General features: G+C 27.8%; 1 protein-coding gene across 4 annotated transcripts in view; it reads right to left on the bottom strand.

Annotated features, from left to right (window-relative positions):
- LOC107442993 (uncharacterized) overlaps nucleotides 1-17439 on the bottom strand; it is a 128669-nt gene extending 111230 nt beyond the window's left edge. For 3 of the 4 annotated variants that reach the window (XM_087160496.1, XM_087160494.1, XM_087160497.1), the window contains exons 1-2: nucleotides 17303-17439; nucleotides 13775-13926 (exon numbers count right to left, since the gene is read on the bottom strand). In XM_087160496.1, coding sequence (XP_087016622.1) covers nucleotides 13775-13903 — 129 coding nt within the window. In that variant the 5' untranslated portion in view covers nucleotides 13904-13926; nucleotides 17303-17439. Of the gene's footprint in view, nucleotides 1-13774; nucleotides 13927-14467; nucleotides 14579-17302 lie in introns of all 4 variants that reach the window. The other variant, XM_087160495.1, reaches the window with a different exon arrangement.
- Nucleotides 17440-18281: the final 842 nt, after the last annotated feature.

The raw sequence follows: 18281 nt of genomic DNA on the forward strand, positions 1-18281 counted from the left end.
TTAAAATCTTGGGTGGTGTCCGAAGTTAGTTTGTTACATTCTTAAGCAGCCATGACCTTTCAATGCAGAGTTGGGCAAAAATGTAATCGATTACAGTAATCAATTACTTGTAATCCTTATTACAGCTGTAATCAAAATTTTGATTACAGCTGTAATCATGATTCCAAGTAATTGCAATTACAAGTAATCACAACAAGAACGATTACGGGTAATTATGATTACAAGCAATCAAAATATATGATTACATGCAATCATGACTTCATGTAATCTTGATTACAAGTAATTGTGATTGCTTGCTATCAAACTATACAATTACAAGTTATTACAATTGCATACTAAATGCAAATACATTATGTAAGTATGTATGGGGATACATATTTTTATGTACATAGAATGTAAGCAAGCATTTACGTACAATTTGTGATTCCTATATATACATATACTATGTATGCAAAAACGTTGTTTGTACGTACAATATACATAATTATATTGTAATATACTTAATGCAATACGTATATGCTTAGTACTCATAATTATGCTTTTATGATAATTGTACGCATGTATGTTAATCTGTATGCAAATGCAATGTTTCGTATGTTCGTATACATAGACAATATATGTATGAACGTACGTAAAAATAATGCTCATACGCATGCATGCATTTGTGAGCGTAAGTACGTACATTGTATAATTTTGCGATAATAGCACGTATATACAATGTACGTATATAAATACATTGTATGTATTTACGCACAATATGATGTAAGAATTTTGTTTATTAGATACACTATATGTACACAATTGCGTAAATAAGGTGCATGCGTGTACAATCATCAATTACATGTACATAGATATATGGTTTGTACACGCAGCATATGTACTTAGATAATACATCTGCACATGTAATGTATGGATGTACTAAAAATGGTTAGATGTACAATGTACATATACATGTACGTATACATGTATACGTACATGTATACTACAACGTATACATGTACGTAATTACATGTAACGTATAAATACGTGCGTACATTCAAATATACGTATTTACAATGTACACATACACTGTGCATGTATTAGAAAATTCATAACAGTAAAGTTATTAAAGTTCCTTTTAAAATTTATTCTAAGATATATAAAACTCATTCTCTTATTTTTTTGGAAGGCAAACAATAATCTAATTTAAATTCCTAAGTATTATTTCCACACATAAAATTAACCATTTTTTTTTTTTTTTTTTCATTTTTTTTTTTTTTTTTTTTTTTTTTTTTTTTTGCTATCTAAAAGTTTCTATGAATAATGCATTATGTTTTAAAAAAAATAAATTCGTAGCGTCTAGCATTTTAAGAAAATACCTCAAAATTATATTTTATTCAAACAAATTTTAAAATGATATAAAACAATTCGCGATCGCAACGCTTGAGTACGCCCTCTAGCGGAGCCTGAAAATATTAGGCATTTAGTTCTATCATAATCATTGGCAAAGTCGGACGCCATTTTCTTAGTGGCAAATAAGAAGCAAAATTTCCCTAAAGGAAAGGCAGAAGTACTTGAAAAAACAACCCAGTACATTGGTAAATCTTTCAGAAACAGAACGTGCCAAACATTTGAAAAAACTTCTCATTAATTTTTACCTTTCTATTATCAATAAACTTGCAACCGATAACTTCCATACTGCACTGCTACAGATGTGTGTATTACGGTAAAATCCTGTTTCTTTTTTCTTGTCTTCATTTCATTACAAATAAAAGTAAAGTCAACATTTCTCACTTTATTCCAATTGATAAATATGATGAACAATTACAGTAAATTTTTTTAAAAATTTTAATGCATTCAGAATCCCTCAAAACTCCCAGAAAACAGTTTATTACTTTCCTAAGAAAGCTATTTGTTTTATTTTTAATCAGAAGAAGCTTACTTTCGTTTTCACCTGAAACGGGGAGTAACGTGATTATTCACGAACTGACGTCACATGTGTCCATCTGCCGTTCATTACAATCGCTGTGTTCTGAAAGCCAATACGTTCTTGCTTTCGTTTGAATTTTCGTAATTAAATCCAACTATTTTAAATGGCCAATAACTGTCTGTATAAAAAATTGAGCCCTAATATCACTTAATAAAAATGTGGGTTTAATATAACGTATTTTTACAATGTTAAATTTCAATGGTTCCCACTGTGAAGTATTGTTAATAGTTGAAGAAATTTTCCAGCTCTGAATATTTAAGATTTTTTAGTTCAATAAAAAAAGTGTGTGCTATTGCTTATTTAATAATGCGTTATAAATACAAAATAACTTCTTTTTTTTCCACTTTTTCAAACCAATCTTAATTTTAATGTATAATTCAAAATCATTTCGAAGATTTATTTTCATATTAAGTGAAAGAATTGTTGGATCAATTTTTTATGTAGAATAAATAGTTTTAGATTTTAAAATGTAGGAAAGCTTAAGTTATGGATAATTTTTATTTATTTATTCTAGCGTAAATTCAAGGCATGCAATTGTCTTCAGCATGGCAATAGCCTTTTAAAAAACTTGTGATCCCAGCAAAACTTCGAACTATTCTTTCAACAAAAAAATTTAAAGTTAAAAGAAAAAAAATTATATATTCCAGTAGATTTTATTAACTTTATTTTAATTGCCTTAATCTATGTTATAACTGTATTTGAAATCAAGCATATGCATTTACTTAGCTCTTTATTACAGAAACAGGAATTAAATTTTATAAATGCATATAAAAAAATAATTTTTCGCCATAGCAATGTTCCTATTCACTCAAAGAATAAAAATATTGAAAAAAAAATATCAACATTACTATTTATTTTTTAATTATTTAATAAATAGTTAAGAATGTGCATTAGAATTTCTTTCCATTTTGTATAAGTTAATTTTTTATTATTGTTGTTTAGCTTTAGTGAAGCAAAAACTTCTAGCTTAATGATATTCGCTGAAATTTTGTAGATAAATGAGTTAATTAGATGTGGAAATAATAAATATAAGCGTTAATGTGTATTTAAATATTTAATACATAGTAAAACAAAAAGATGACATAAACTGCATTCGTAAATATTCACTTAAAAAGAAAATCCTTCAACTCTAGTAATAAATAAATAAATAAAAGAAGCAACAATAAATTACATTATTTGAATTCTTGAACATTAGCACACAGATTGTAACGATGATGGACTGATATTTTTCAATGAACTAGATTTATGAAAATACTGATTTATTTTAATGCAATAACGAATTATAAAATCATCCATCCTATATCTAAATGTATACTATTTCTATCCAATCTGCGAATTATTTTAATTAAGTAATTAGGCTGTAAGGGAGCATTATTTTAATTTAAGAGTCAGTGAAATAAAATATTATTTTCTATGAACTTAAACACCACTGATTTCAACCGAAAAGAAATGTTGATTCGCTGTAAAGAGCTGCATAATCATTTCTTCAGATATTTCAGTGATAAATAACAACGTTTGAAGTTTTAAAATCTTTCTTTCATTTTGTTCACATTCTCAAAACGTAAATTTAATTCACAAAATTTTTACTAATAATTTACAAAGGATGTTCATACGATATACGTGGTATCAAAACTAAAAGAGCATTGAAATAGCCTTAGCGGATGGAGACGGCACATTTCTATTCAGCACATGTGACATCATAACCAATCAGGGATCGTTTTCGATTGCATCACTTACGGGGGCCTTTTGGAGCAATTTAAATGTTCAATAACTAAATAAGTTAACATTTGCCGAAAAGAACAATCAGATTTTCGGTTTCAGGAGAGAATTTCCAATAAGTTAGATATGAAAATAAAATAAAATTATGATGCGCTGCAATTGTCCATTTCAGAACGTACAGAACTGTAATAGTTTTCGAATAGTATATATTTCTGAATCTATATAATTCGGAAAACAACAATAAAGAATGAGCCGAATTACTTGAAATAATATTATTCATGTTGATTATTATTAAATTTTTATCGTTTTCTTGGTAAGTATTTTTTTAATTTTGAATGATAAATTTCAACTAGAATTCAGTTATTCTGCTTTTAAGTTATATATTGAAATTCATATCGAGATCTTGCAATTATAAAATTTTATTGTGTAGTAGGGTAAACTAACCAGTGAAGGAACACTTAAGCTTCGCTTGCCTTGTAAAAAATCATAATAATTTCAAAATTTGTACTTTTAGTTAAATGACAGTGTCAACATATTTGTTAGTAATTGCAATTATGTAACAAAAATTGTAGAAAACTTACATAATATTGTTTTAAAGTTTTGGAGGTTCAAATAACTAGTAGTAAGAAGACCCAGTGAAGGAACAGCTCTTACCAGTGAATGAACACCCAGTAAAGGAACACTTAATTTTGGTTATTTTTTAATGCTCTCTATGAATTTATTAGCCACACAAATATTTAAAAGCAAGCCTATTCCTGAAATTATAACACACAAATACTTGGAAAATGTTAACTTTCTTTTGTAATCATGAATTGAAAATTAAAGTATCAACATATTAACACATACTGTTCATTCACTGGGAAATCTATGCCCAGTGAAGGAACATGCCTGTTCCCTCACTGGTTAGAAGTTGTTTTTCGTATTTTTAACATACTTTTGATGCGGAACATCACTAAAGGTACAAGAAAATCAAAGTTTATCTTTTATTTTTATTAACTTAGAAAAAAATCATTAACTTAGGAGCACTTGTTCCTTCACTGGTTTTTCATAGTTTGGTGATCCAGTGAATAAACACCCCCTTATCTCAGTACTTTACTATGCTATGATGCTTTAAAAAAAATGAAATGTAATTTCAATAACTATATTTTGAATTCTCTTTTTCACAGTGAGAAAAATAAAACTATTGCATGCAATTAATTCCACTTCAAACATATACATGCAAACACTCACCTTAAAATTTTTTCAAAGAAAAAAGTTGTTGCAGAGATAATAACAAATTCAAACATTTTTCCAGAGAAGTCTATTTGACCAGGTAATGCAAAACATCGCTAGATGACTTCCTATTGTTTGGCAGTAAGCTATTGTTACCAATCAATCTAAAGAAAAACTTTCAAATTCTTATTTTTAATCAATATATATGAAATGTTCCTTCACTGGGTAGTGTTCCTTCACTGGTTGGTTTACCCTATGTCACGTTAAAATAATGAAGGGATAACCTAAGTATATATTATTTGAGAATAAAGTTTTCAAATGAAGAATATATCATTTTGGACTTCTCCGGATTTATAAAACAGGTAAGTGTTACATTTTTTATAATAAAAAATTTTACTTGTAATTTTTTTGATGGTAATTTTCTATTCGCGATGAGTACACCCTGTAGCGAGAGCCTGAAAATATCAGGCATTTATTTATAGAGTTTTTATTTAGTTCCATCAGAATCATTGGCAGAGTGATACGCCATTTTCTATGCAGCAAATAGGAAGCAAAATTTCCCTAAAGAAAAGGCCGAAGAACTTGAAAAAACTCTCCAAAACATTGGTAAATCTTTCAGAAACAGAACACGCCAAACATTTGAAGAAAAATTCCTCAATAATTTTTAACTTCTATTATCAACAAACTTGCAACTGATAACTTCCGATTTCGGGATCGCATACTGTTACAAATGTGTGTATTAAGGTAAAATACATTTTTTCTGTCTTCAATTCATTACAAATTAAAGTCAAGTCAACATTGCTTTCTTTATTCCAATGAATAAATGTGAATTCAGAGCTTACAGAACTGTAATAGTTATAGAATATTCTTCTTCCTTACAGCATAGTATATATTTCTGTATCTGTATAATTCGGAAAACAACTATAAAGAATCATCCGAATTACTTGATATAGTATCATTTGGCCTGATTATTAATAAATTTTTATCGTTTTCCTGGTGAGTATTTTTAAGTTTTGAAAGAATGCGGATTCTGCGGATTTATAAAGCAGGTAAGTGTTATAATTTATAAAATAAAAAATTTTACGTGTCAATAAATTTTTTTCTTATTTGATGATAATTTTCTATAGAATGGTTATCTACGTCCGATTATGAAAAACAAGAAACATGAAAGTTTTTTATCTTAATGTAAGGAATTTTTAGAATTGCTTTTTTTTTGTTTTTTTGTTTTTTTTTTTATTTTTGTTTCGTATGCATTCTTTATTTTACGTTTTTTAGTTTTTGAATTATGATTTTTATTGAAACTTAAAATTTTTTGATAAAAATTGTTGTCAAAAAACTTTTTTTACAAAATTAAATTATATAAAATTATGAGGCTTATGTATACTTTTGCTTATTTTAATGAAGTAATGTAATTCTTAAAGCTATGGAATGTAACGTTTAAATAAGCCTTTCATGTTACATCATTAAATTTAGTAAAACTTTTTCTCAGGCATTAGGTTTTAACTCTAATAAAAAGATACAAATTTTTTTCTGTTTATTTACAAATATTTTTCCTATGTGTTTTGGATGCTCCTTCTCTACAAAAGAAAAAAAAAGAGATACCATTTTGTCTTTGCTTGCATAAGAAAGAATATCAAACATTTTTCTTTTTTTAATTTAATAAATCACAATAAAGAGGAACGTTACAATGCTACAAGCTACATTAAAGACGTCTCCAGAGTAACTGAATGATTGTTCATATAGAAACCGCAGGTTTTCGTCTCATACAGCAATGCCCCCTGCAGTTCGTTGCGATCGCGAATAGAATGGTTTTCTATGTCCAATTAATGATAAAAAAACTAGCAAAAAGAAACATGAAAGTTTTTTATTTAAATGGGAGGAATTTTTAGAATCGTTTTTTTTGTTTCGCAAGCATTCTTTATTTTAAGTTTTTTAGTTTCTTAATAATCACTTTTATTAAAACTTAAAATTTTTTGAAAAAATTCAAAAAATTTTAAGTCTAAAAACTTTTTTTGCAAAATTAAATTGTATAAAAGTATGAGCTTATGTATAGTTTCTGCATATTTTAATGTTTGAAGTAATATAATTCTTAAAACCATGGAATGTAAAGTTTAAATAGGGCTTTCATGTTATATCATTAAATTTAGTAAAACTATTTCTCAGGCATTAGGTTTTAACTCTAATAAGAAGATTTTTTTTTCTGGTCATTTACAAATAATTTTCCGATGTGTTGTGGATGTTCCTTCTCTAAAAAAAAAAAAAGAGAGAGATCCATTTTGTTTTCGCTTGCATAAGAAAAAATATAAAACATTTTTCTTTTTTTTTTCATTTAATAAGCCACAATAAAGAAGGAACGATGCAATGCTACCCTGAAGACATTTCCAGAGCAACTGAATGATTGTTCTTATGGAAATCGCAGGAATTCGTCTCATACAACAACGCCCCCGTTTGATTTTGTCATTTAGCTTGCTTGAGTCGTAATCAGTTACTTATATACATTTTATTTATTGCATTGCACATATATTTAGACATAAATACATTGTACATAATGTGTGTACGCATGTACAATGTATGTACAATCATTCATACATAGAACACATGTATATGCATACACAGAACATACGTGTATTGTACATGAGAGGATACATTTGTTGGACATATATACATTGTACATATTGCATATATTGGGATAACATGGATGTACACATGTAAAATTTGTACGAAAGATTTATGTCCCATATATGTATGCACATATGTACAATATATGTACACACATATGGACATTATAAGAACATTATATGTATATTACATCATATGTACATTACATCATATGTACATTATATGAATGTACTGTCCGCAAAAAAAAAAGATATCACCCTGAATAACTTTCGTTCTAATGATCGGATTTTCACGAACTAAGTGTCAATCTTATGGTTCCTGGGGGTCACCTAATTAATCCATATGCTAATTAATTAGTGCTAACTATTAATTAAGTTACGAAATCAGACACAAAAACGTACTTTCTCTGAATAAACATATATTTTTTTTTACATATTTGGAATCTAGATGCTTGAATTAGGGGGGGTAGACAAAATTTTAAAAAAATTGGGTCGTAAATTGGATCGCAACGAAGGTTTACATATTTGGCGATAGTCCAGACAACCACCAAAAAAGTCGCCTGCGCAAATAAATATCTTAAGATAACCCATTGACAAATTCAAAAGAGAAATGCTTAATTTTGCTAGGTTGCTAGGCAACCAAGCTCTGACTGTACAAAAATTGAAATAATTTTTTGTGATTGCTCGGAGAGGTTAAATTAATTGTTAATAAAAAATATCTCGAAGTTTCTAGGCAATAAACAATTTTTAAACTGATTTCTGTCCAAAAAGCAAAAAGTTTTTTATTATTTATAAAGAAAATTTGAATCGATTTATAAATTATTTATGATTTTTTAAGTTTTTAGAATTTAAATATATGAACTTTTTATCTGATATTATTTAGATTATGTTGTTTTTGCTATATTTATTCGAGGATTTCATACTAAAATCAAATTAACAAAACTTATTATGGTTATATACAAAATTTTGGGGATAATCATTTTTACAGCTTTAATCGGATCTTCTAGGCAAGATAGTTTGAAGAAAAAAAAAGTCCTTGAAAAATAAAATGTAGATTGTATAGTAATTCTAATGCACATTCTCAAGGTTTTCTATAATTTACGATATTTCTTTTTTCTATAACTCGAGGAATTGCTGAATGTTTAGTGGCATTTAAAAAACATTGAAATATGTTATGTTTAAGAATAAGATATTGAAATAATATGTTGCATATTGTATGATTCATTGTTTAGAAAATTGCTTCATTCTACTAGGTTACATGGTTTTCTTTGTATAAAAATGATTAGCAAATAGCATCTCATGTTTCGATACATTCTGAAACTTACGTTCGCAAATTGACCATAAAATGTCGCACAGCATATTCTTCAATTACGATAAGCTGCATTTACCACCAAATACTGCTACTATGATTATTTTTGTTTTCTTATATATATATGATACTCTCTTTTTAAACAGAGCTCGTAAGATCCTTAAAATACTGAAATGGGGGCACAAAAACTTAAAAGATAAAATATTTAATTTTATTAACTCAAAATTTTAATTTTTAAGTTAAATATAACTTTTACAATATTGATACTCATACGTTTTTAAAGACCACATGAAATTAAAATGCATATGATTACTTTAACGAGTGTAAAATCCTTATCAAAATAATGATCAAGACCCAAATATAAAACAGTATAATTGACGATAAAAACTCAACTGGCTTCAAAACATATGAAGAGGGAAGTAAAAGTCGACACGTTTCGAGCGTTCAAGTATAATCGCCCATTCTCAAGACTTGTCAGGCTTGAATAACTTGTGACTTTTATTATTGGACGCTCAAAACATGTCTATTTTTATTATCATCTATTATTTTTTTAAATCAATGAAGCTTTTATATTTTCGATTCAGTTTCTTGGGATTATCCATTTAGTTACACAACATATTAAATTATTTCCCTCGATACTAAAATAAGTTTTACATAAGTTATAGGCACAGGTTCTAAGATTGAGAAAAATAATAATTCACTACTTTGTAAAAAACTCAATGCAGTACAATTTTTTGTTTTGCTGCATTTTAATTTAAGGACATGAAAAAATTCCGTTTACAATTGAAATTTCAAAAGTCGAATGTGAAAATTGAATGTCTCCTAGCACCAGGAATTGAAATTAAATAGTTACAAGGACAACTATTTCAAACAAGTTAGCGTTTCCACGTTGTTTGAAAAGGTATTTATTATATATCGATTCCAAAGTTTATTCTACATATATTTTACACCCCTATTTGCTTAAAATTATTAAATAATTTGCTTAAAATAAATTATTCGAGCTACATGATTTAATGCATTTATAGTATAATAGTAAACGGGGCTTCCATCGCATATTCTTAACCTTAATACCGCTATCATTAAATAAATGGAATGAGCTTAAATAAATAATAATAATAAAATAAAAAAGATAATTTTTTCCTCGTTTTAATTTTCAAGGAATAATATGCTTCGATCAAACAGATTTCATTCTGGAAATAGCGAAATTATTGAGTAGGTCCCTTGGTGCAATATCATTCTTATCCTCTTTTGACGAAATATAGGAAAAATTGGTTTTCACAGTTTCTGTAAAAAGTATGTTAGCCTTCTTGCCACGTTTTTTTAATTTTTTTATTATTAAAAAAATAAGATCGAAAATCTTCTTACAAATTTAAATTTTTAGTATTTCCTGCTTAACAAAATAAGGCATTTTCCTGATAACAAATTATACTATAATAATATCTTGGGAATCGTGCTAAAGTAAAAAATTAAACAAAATAGTTTAGTATATTATCAGGGAAAAAATCTACTTGGTATCATAAAGAAAGAGTAAAAGATATAATGAAATAATTAGTGAATCACACGTGGTCAGATAATTAAAAATTTAATTTCACAACTAAGATGTTAGGACGACATTTAGGATACTCAGATATTTTAAGACGCTTAAAAATGTTGGCTACGTATTCGACAGCTTTTTATGTTCGGTATCTTTATACTCTTTGTAGTGACTTATAAAACATCAACTCTATTTAAGATAATCTATGTTGAAGTCACAAGTAACAAAAAAACAAAACAGCAACAACAACAAAAAAGACAATCAATTATTTATATTCTTTTTTCGAAAAAAATAGTATGCTTAGTAAATAATCAGGTGTTTTGCATTAAATAATTTTAAACAGCGGAATGTTTCTAATTTCTTAACAAGGTTTTATTCTTAGCTAGCAGACAATGATTCTTTTAAAAAAAACTTGACTATAATTTAAAAAGGAACTTTACTTTAAGGAAAACCTAAATTAAAGTACTAAAAAAATTGATTAGTATATTAAAGAATAAATAATAAACATAAAAGGGTAAATAACAAGATTTTTAAAAATGCTAAAATTTAATTAAATAGTTGGCAAAATAGTTCTGTGAAACACTTGCGAAACACTTCTTGAAATTTCCTTCAAGATTAAGACGATATAGGGTAAACCAACCAGTGAGGGAACACATCCCAAGTGAAGGAACATTTCATAGATATTTCTTAGAAATAAGATTTTAAACGTTTCAATTTAGATTGATTGGTAACAGTAGCTTACTACCTAACAATAGGAAGTCATCTAACAATGCATTGAGTTACCTAGTCTTTGAGTCTTCTCTGGAAAAAGTTTTGAATTTGTTAGTATCTGTTCAACGCCTTGTTTCTTTGACAAAATTATAAGGTCAGTGTTTGTAGTTATCCGTTTAAAGTACAATTAATTGCATATAATAATGCTTTTTTTTCTCATTACGAAAAAGAGAATTCAAAATATGGTTATTGAAGTTACGTTTTATTTATTTTAAGCATCATAACATAAGCAAGTACAGAGATTAGGGGATGTTTATTAACTGGATTACCAAATGATGAAAAATCAATGAATAAACAAGTGTTCCTTCACAGCGATTTTTTCAAGTTAAGGAAAATAGAAGAAAGATTTTAATTTTCTTGTGCCTTTAGTTATATTATACATCAAACTTATGTTAAAAATACAAAAAACAACTTTTAACCAGTGAAGGAACAGGCATGTTCAATCACTGGGAATAGATTTTCTAGTGAATGAACAGTATGTGTGAAATATGATTTTACATGGATAATTAGTAGTTCTGCGATGTAGAGGACACCTAAAATTCAGTTAAATATTGTATGAATAGTTCCTATAACAATTCCATTTCAAAATGCAAATTTAATTGCTAAATTTATTTAAAGAATTATAATAATAATTTATTTATTATTTATCTTTATAAATGTAGTAATTAGTTATTACATCATACCTTAGACACCTTAATAAACTATGTTTACTGACTAAATATAATAATAAAAGCTTGAATAGAAAATTTCTTTGCAGGCTTTCGTGCCAATAATTCGCTAAATTATCATGTTATTAAGGTCTTTAACGTTATGACGGTAACTGGTAGGAAAAATCCATTTAAAGACAATCATTCAGGTGAAAAATGGGTGAATTTCGAAATACTGGTTTTAAGTACTTTAGAAGAATCTTTAGGAGGGAAGTAGCCCTGGCATCCTCTTAGAAAGTGATTACATTTACAATGCGAACGAAACAAGAGTTGAATACTGCCCTTAAACGGGAAAAATCTTTGACCCTAAAAATTATAAGGATTTATATTCCCAAGTAGTTAGGAAAGAAAAAATTACCTCTGTTGGTAGCTTTTCCTTACTGAAGAATTCTTTGAGATATTACAGAATCAGAATCTTTCATTGGAAAAAGCGATTCATGAAATGAAACGATGACCGCAGCAACATTTACAAATATATTGCAAATGTTTCTAACCATGGCTAATTAAAAATGCCATCAAATTCCCTATTTTGCTTCTTCTGGATAGGTATAAATCTCATATCAATTTGAAACTGAGCAAGTTTTGTTCATCAAAACAAATTTTCTTGTTTAGTTTTCTACCTAATTCATGAAAATCAACCGTTAGATCTTGAAAACAAAAGAATTGTAAAACATTATGACGAGAAAATTTTACATCTATTTTTAATAAGATTAACTAGAGGAGTGTTTCCATATTACTAACTTGAACGATTTTAGTAAATTGTCCGTTAAGGCATACATTTGACAATCACTTCAGATATTTTTTGGAAAAATGAATACCCGAAAGAGTATAAATAGATAATGGACTGAAAATGAGGAAAATTAGTTATTTCAAGTCAAATTTTAATTTCCCACCAGCAGTCTGAAAACTGGAAATTGAATAGATTTTAATTCAAGTAAACCTGAAGAAGTCTATAAGTTCATTATTACATTTCTTCCAATTCTGTTATCATTTGAAGATCTTCTCGTGAGACAGCTGTAAATCACAAGGAAAAAAAAAGTTTGGAAAAAAAACTTGAATAAGAAAAATAAATAAAATACAGCCAAACTGCGTACTAAAGAAAATATACTGACCAAGGTTATTCTCTCATTAAATCAGAGTACTAAATCGAAAATTTTTAAAGCTATAAAGCATAGAAATTAAATAGAAAATGCTTAAAACTGGTGGCGCCTTTTATTGTTTTTGTAAACTCGGTAAAATGTTTAAAACTAAAACTTTAAGCCATTCTTCGTTTAAAGGACAATTTATATATATATATATATATATATATATATATATATATATATATATATATATATATATATATATATATATATATATATATATATATATATATATATATATATATATATATATGAGCCAGCCATTCAGACGTCACCTTCCAAGCTATTTCTGACAGTTTCAATAACATAGTTTTTAAAAAAAATTAAGAAAAGGGCTTCGTTAATTTTATTGTAATTATTATTATAATTGTATTTTTTAGCATGCAATAAGCTATTTTATGAAAACTTCTTCGCTACACACGGAGTTTCGTTAGTCAGGGTTTGAAGTAAGCAAATTTAACTGTAAAAAAATTTTTTTAAAGAAACGGAAAGGAATAACTTCCTTATTTTTAGTCTTACATATAGCATCAAATTAAAAGAATATGAAGCCTAAATTAAATATAATTGGACTCTTACGTTTTGAAAATCTAATACAAAAAATTAAAATAAATAATAAATAAATAAATAAAAACCTTTACTATGATAGTTTTTGTCCCCCTAAGTCCCTGAGAAGGTAAAAGATGAGAAAATCGTGATTAAAACCTTTCGTTTTCAGTTTGAGATAGGCTGAGCTCTGATTTATTTTCATAAAGTGCTAATTGATTCAGCAATAGATTATAAAATTATAACTTACCTGACAGTTGATTCTTGTTGCCAGATTCTGATCATCATAGAGAGAAGCAAATAGAACATTTCTCTGTGCGAGCAACAAAGCAGGTGGCAGAAAGCCGGACACAAAGATGACCATTAGTAGATTCCTCATTATAAGATCTTGTCTCAATCCATCTGCTCCGTGAAAAGATAGAACAATGAGCAAAAGTAAATTGAATGACGTTTTTGAATGAATTGAATGACTCGTTAACTTTTTTTTTCCTAGAAAGTTATAAATGAACGGAAAGTAATTGGGGCTTATTCGTAGTATTAGCAGAGAAGGAAGCAGGCGTAAAAAAAAAAATCTTGAGGTTTTTGGCCCAGTGCCTACTAAGAAGAGGTCACGGCAGAGTTCCTCTAGATCGCTTTATATATTATTTATATATATGTATATATATACATGTAGAGAGAGAGAGACAGAGGATAAAAAGAAAAAAAAGAGAGAAAAAATTTAAAAAATCAATAAGTTTTATTTACTGCGCATACGCTGCAAGTAGACAAAACTCCTAAAATAAGTTAAAAGTATAGACAAAACACGGAAAATAATATAGATTAATGAAAAGATAAGAAGAAAAATTACTAAAATTAAATATGTTTTTTAAAAAAATTCTTTTAGTTTATTTTTTCAAAAATGTAGTAAAAAGCTGCAAAACAAAATAATGAAAAGATATAATACCTTCATCAGCTCACACGATTATATCCGCAAAAGGAAGTGCTTTCTAATATTGTATCAATAAAGCCTAAGCAAAGTATATCAATACAATACTGTGAAGAGCACTAAAAAAAACTGAAATAAAAATAGAACACATTAAATAAAAAATATATAAGAAATGAAACATTGAAAGCAAAAAGCAGAAAATAAAATTTAAAGAAAATAAAGAACAAAACACAAATCGAAGGTATCGCTTAGCCCATATGGCAAAATTGTTTTCTATAAAATCAAGTAGTAATTTTCCTTTTGTAGTCTTAAATCAATATCTCCTACTATATCTAAAGTATTAATTATAACACTGTTAAAATTATGTATGTAAAATAATTATGTATATGGTAAATGGGTATAAATTTTATGCCTTTTAGTATTGAATTTTTAAGTTCTAATTATAATGATATAAGCAAAAATTTAGGAAGGAAAAATGTATTCGATTATGAATGTCACTGTGAGGAGGAGAAATATTTTGAATTTGTTAATGTCCTATATAAACATATTATTACTTCATTATATTATATTTCAAAAAATAGAAAAACGAAAAAAAATGATTTCACTTTAGACGTGCTTCGAATGGTTAGAACTTTAATGGCTCTTCTTTATTTAAATGTCGGCTCAACCCTAAGAGGCTTCTTTTTTTAAAAAATAAACTTTTAAGTATTTTTTTCTTTCTTTTTAGTGATGGCACAATTATTTTATTATTGTCATTTATCTAAGAGAAATAGGTAATGTCGTTTTTCTAATTTTCTGCGAAATTCAGTAAGCAACAAACGAGAACTTTCATTTATTCTTAAAGCCACTTTTTTTCAATGATATAAATTGAAACACAAAGAGGAGCATCTTAGAATTAATTGTAAGAATTGGGGCAAATATGTGTATTGTAGAGGTTTTCCCTCAACCGTCCATTTAGATAATAATTTTTGAAAACTCATTTTAAAAATAAATTTCTCATTGGCTGAGTGATCACGGTCTGGAAAAAAAAATCAAGAGATGAAAAACGTTTCGTCAAACGAGTTTGAAATTGATTTCAATTTTACTTTGGTTTTACAAATTCATTTGACTAGCTATAACATCTTCACATATAGCTCAATTTCATTTAGAATTAGGAAAACATTTTGCTCCCTCCCCCCTGATCTTTATGTAAATGTTTTTTCAGTGTGTTTCAATCCATTACACACTGTTTGAAATAACGAAACATTAGAGAGAAAACCAGAAATGTTTCAATTCAACCACGTTAAAGCATAAATTTTGTTACTTTTTTAATCCATTAATGCTATTGTTTGGAAGGAAAAAAATGACCGTGATGTTATTATTTAATAACTAATTATGTGAAACGAATAGTGTAGTTCAGAGCATAATACAAAACCGTTACAGCTACATCTCATTAAGAAATAATGAATGTCATTGAAATAATTGAGGAAAATTTTAAATAAAAGTGAGGTAAATGATTTGCAAAAATACTGATTGCTAAAAATTAAATCATAATTACCAAAATTCATTTACTGTGAAGTATTCATTGAATGAATTGCTTTATTCATTGATGAATAGGATAGAAATGCAAATACATTGATGTTGATTTCACAAATGTTGGACCGCCAATTTCTTCTTATTAACATTGAAAAGTTTATTGTAAATTATAAAGAAATATGTATCAGAAAAAAATTAAATTTTTCAAAATGATAACTTAAATTTTTCTCAATTAAAGATTTTAATAGAGAAAACATAGTAAGATTCGTACATTTCGGTGAATATGAAAATGAGTTAAATAATGAACAACGTTTAATTTATTAATTAGGAACAATACTTTATAATTTTTTTCTATTTTTATGTTTTCACAAGTCTATGCAAAAATGTATTCGGCTATATACTCATTAATCGGAATTTTTATTGCAATGAAACATTTTAAGAAATTCAATTGAAAACAGTTTTATGACAAATAATATTTGATAAAAATGTATTCGGCTATATACTCATTAATCGGAATTTTTTATTGCAACGAAACATTTTAAGAAATTCAATTCAAGAAACCTTCCTGACAGTTTCATGAGATATTTTTGTTTCGTAACCGAACACTATAATAACATGTAAAAAGTTCTAAAACAATTTTACGTAGAGATAGAGATTGAAAATATTTATTAGTTTCAATTATCTTTAATTAATGAAATTTAATTAATTAAATTCCTTAAAAAATTGTAAATGAGCTTATTTTTTTCTAAACGATATACTTCGAAGCAAAGATCTCATTTTCTGCCATTATTTAAAGTCCTAGATCTCAAAAGGTTAAAGACGAGGAAATCATGTTATTAAACCAGAAAATTTGAGTGTTTACAAAATGTTACAACATATAGTTGCAATTCAAGGTGTTATAAACACACAATGTAATTTACCAGACACGTAGGGAAAATGACATGCAGTTTAAAATTTGCCTAAAAAATTTCAATAAAAATAGAGGAATGGGGCTGAAAGGTAACAAAATTTGTTACTGTTGATCATTTGGACAACAGCAGAAATGGTGACCTCTGCATCACACGAACAAAAATATTAAATATACGTTTGTTGGTGATAGGTCCACGGCTGTAAGTTCAATGATTTAATAATTCCCAACTTCCCAATTTAACAAAATATTTCACGAAGGAAACCAATGAAAAAAAGTTACATTGAAGTTGAAACGAAACATAAATTAAAAATGTGGGGTGGGGGGAGAAAAGAAAATAAGGTCTCCCGTGGGGTTTCGTGGTTCTACCTGAATATTAAACTAAATGGAAGAGAGAAAGAGTATTTAAGAATTGAATATTAATTGCTCACCTTTATTGGGTCAACAAGAGGAAGTCACTGAGTGACTTTCTCACTGGCAGTAGAACTCGGCGATCCTTTCGAATAAATGAAAACCGCGGCGGACAGGAAACAAAGGCGAACAAAGGAAGGAAAGTCCAAAGAGTGAGGATTTGAAAAAGGGAATCGGTTACTCAACAACTTTTTCTCTTTTCAAATTTTTATGGCATTGAATAAATCTTGTTTTAAGCAATGACATCATCACGCAATGAATGAATGAAAGCTCAGAAATTAATGCACGCAGCATTTCAAACTGATATGACGAGTGATCTTTTTTTTTTTTTAATCTCTAATCGTGGGAACTAGTATAAGAACTTTGAAATTCAAAATCCGATCTGAAAAAAAAATTGATTGCAAGATGAACTACCGAACCATATGAACTGTTATGAAGTTAGCGCTATTTGTCGGTTACCATACCAAAAATGGGTACAGCTGTGGCTGCCACCGGCATTTCGTTTTCAAGTTTGCATACATTTTTTACTGACGTATGTTTATTCAGTTATTGTCCGGTAGACACTTTGCGAATATTTTAGAATGTTTGCACAACTGGTTTCATACGAGAATATCGAAGTCGTATTTTCCACTACAAAAAACCTATGCAAATGCTGAAATCTTAGAAAAAAATTTTAAAATTTTAATTTAGTTTTAAACAGATATAATCAAGAGAATATATGTATCGTTGATATAGCCTCTGTTAGTCTCTGGTTCACGACTTATACCGACTCTTCAAACACGATATGCTGACTCCATCCTAGTAGAAAAATTCCTGCTATGTAAGACGGGTCTCATTCATTTCATTGACAATCACTTCATCGACTGGCCATTTCATCGACTGGCCATTTCATCGACTGGCCATTTCATCGACAGGCCATTTCATCGACTAGGTCATTTCGTCGACAGTCCGTTTCGTCGACAGGGTCATTTCATCGACTAGTCATTTCGTCGACAGGGT

This window comes from Parasteatoda tepidariorum, chromosome 4 (assembly GCF_982258835.1).
Source record: "Parasteatoda tepidariorum strain Cologne lab strain chromosome 4, Ptep-v5.0, whole genome shotgun sequence".
NCBI classification, from domain to species: domain Eukaryota; kingdom Metazoa; phylum Arthropoda; class Arachnida; order Araneae; family Theridiidae; genus Parasteatoda; species Parasteatoda tepidariorum.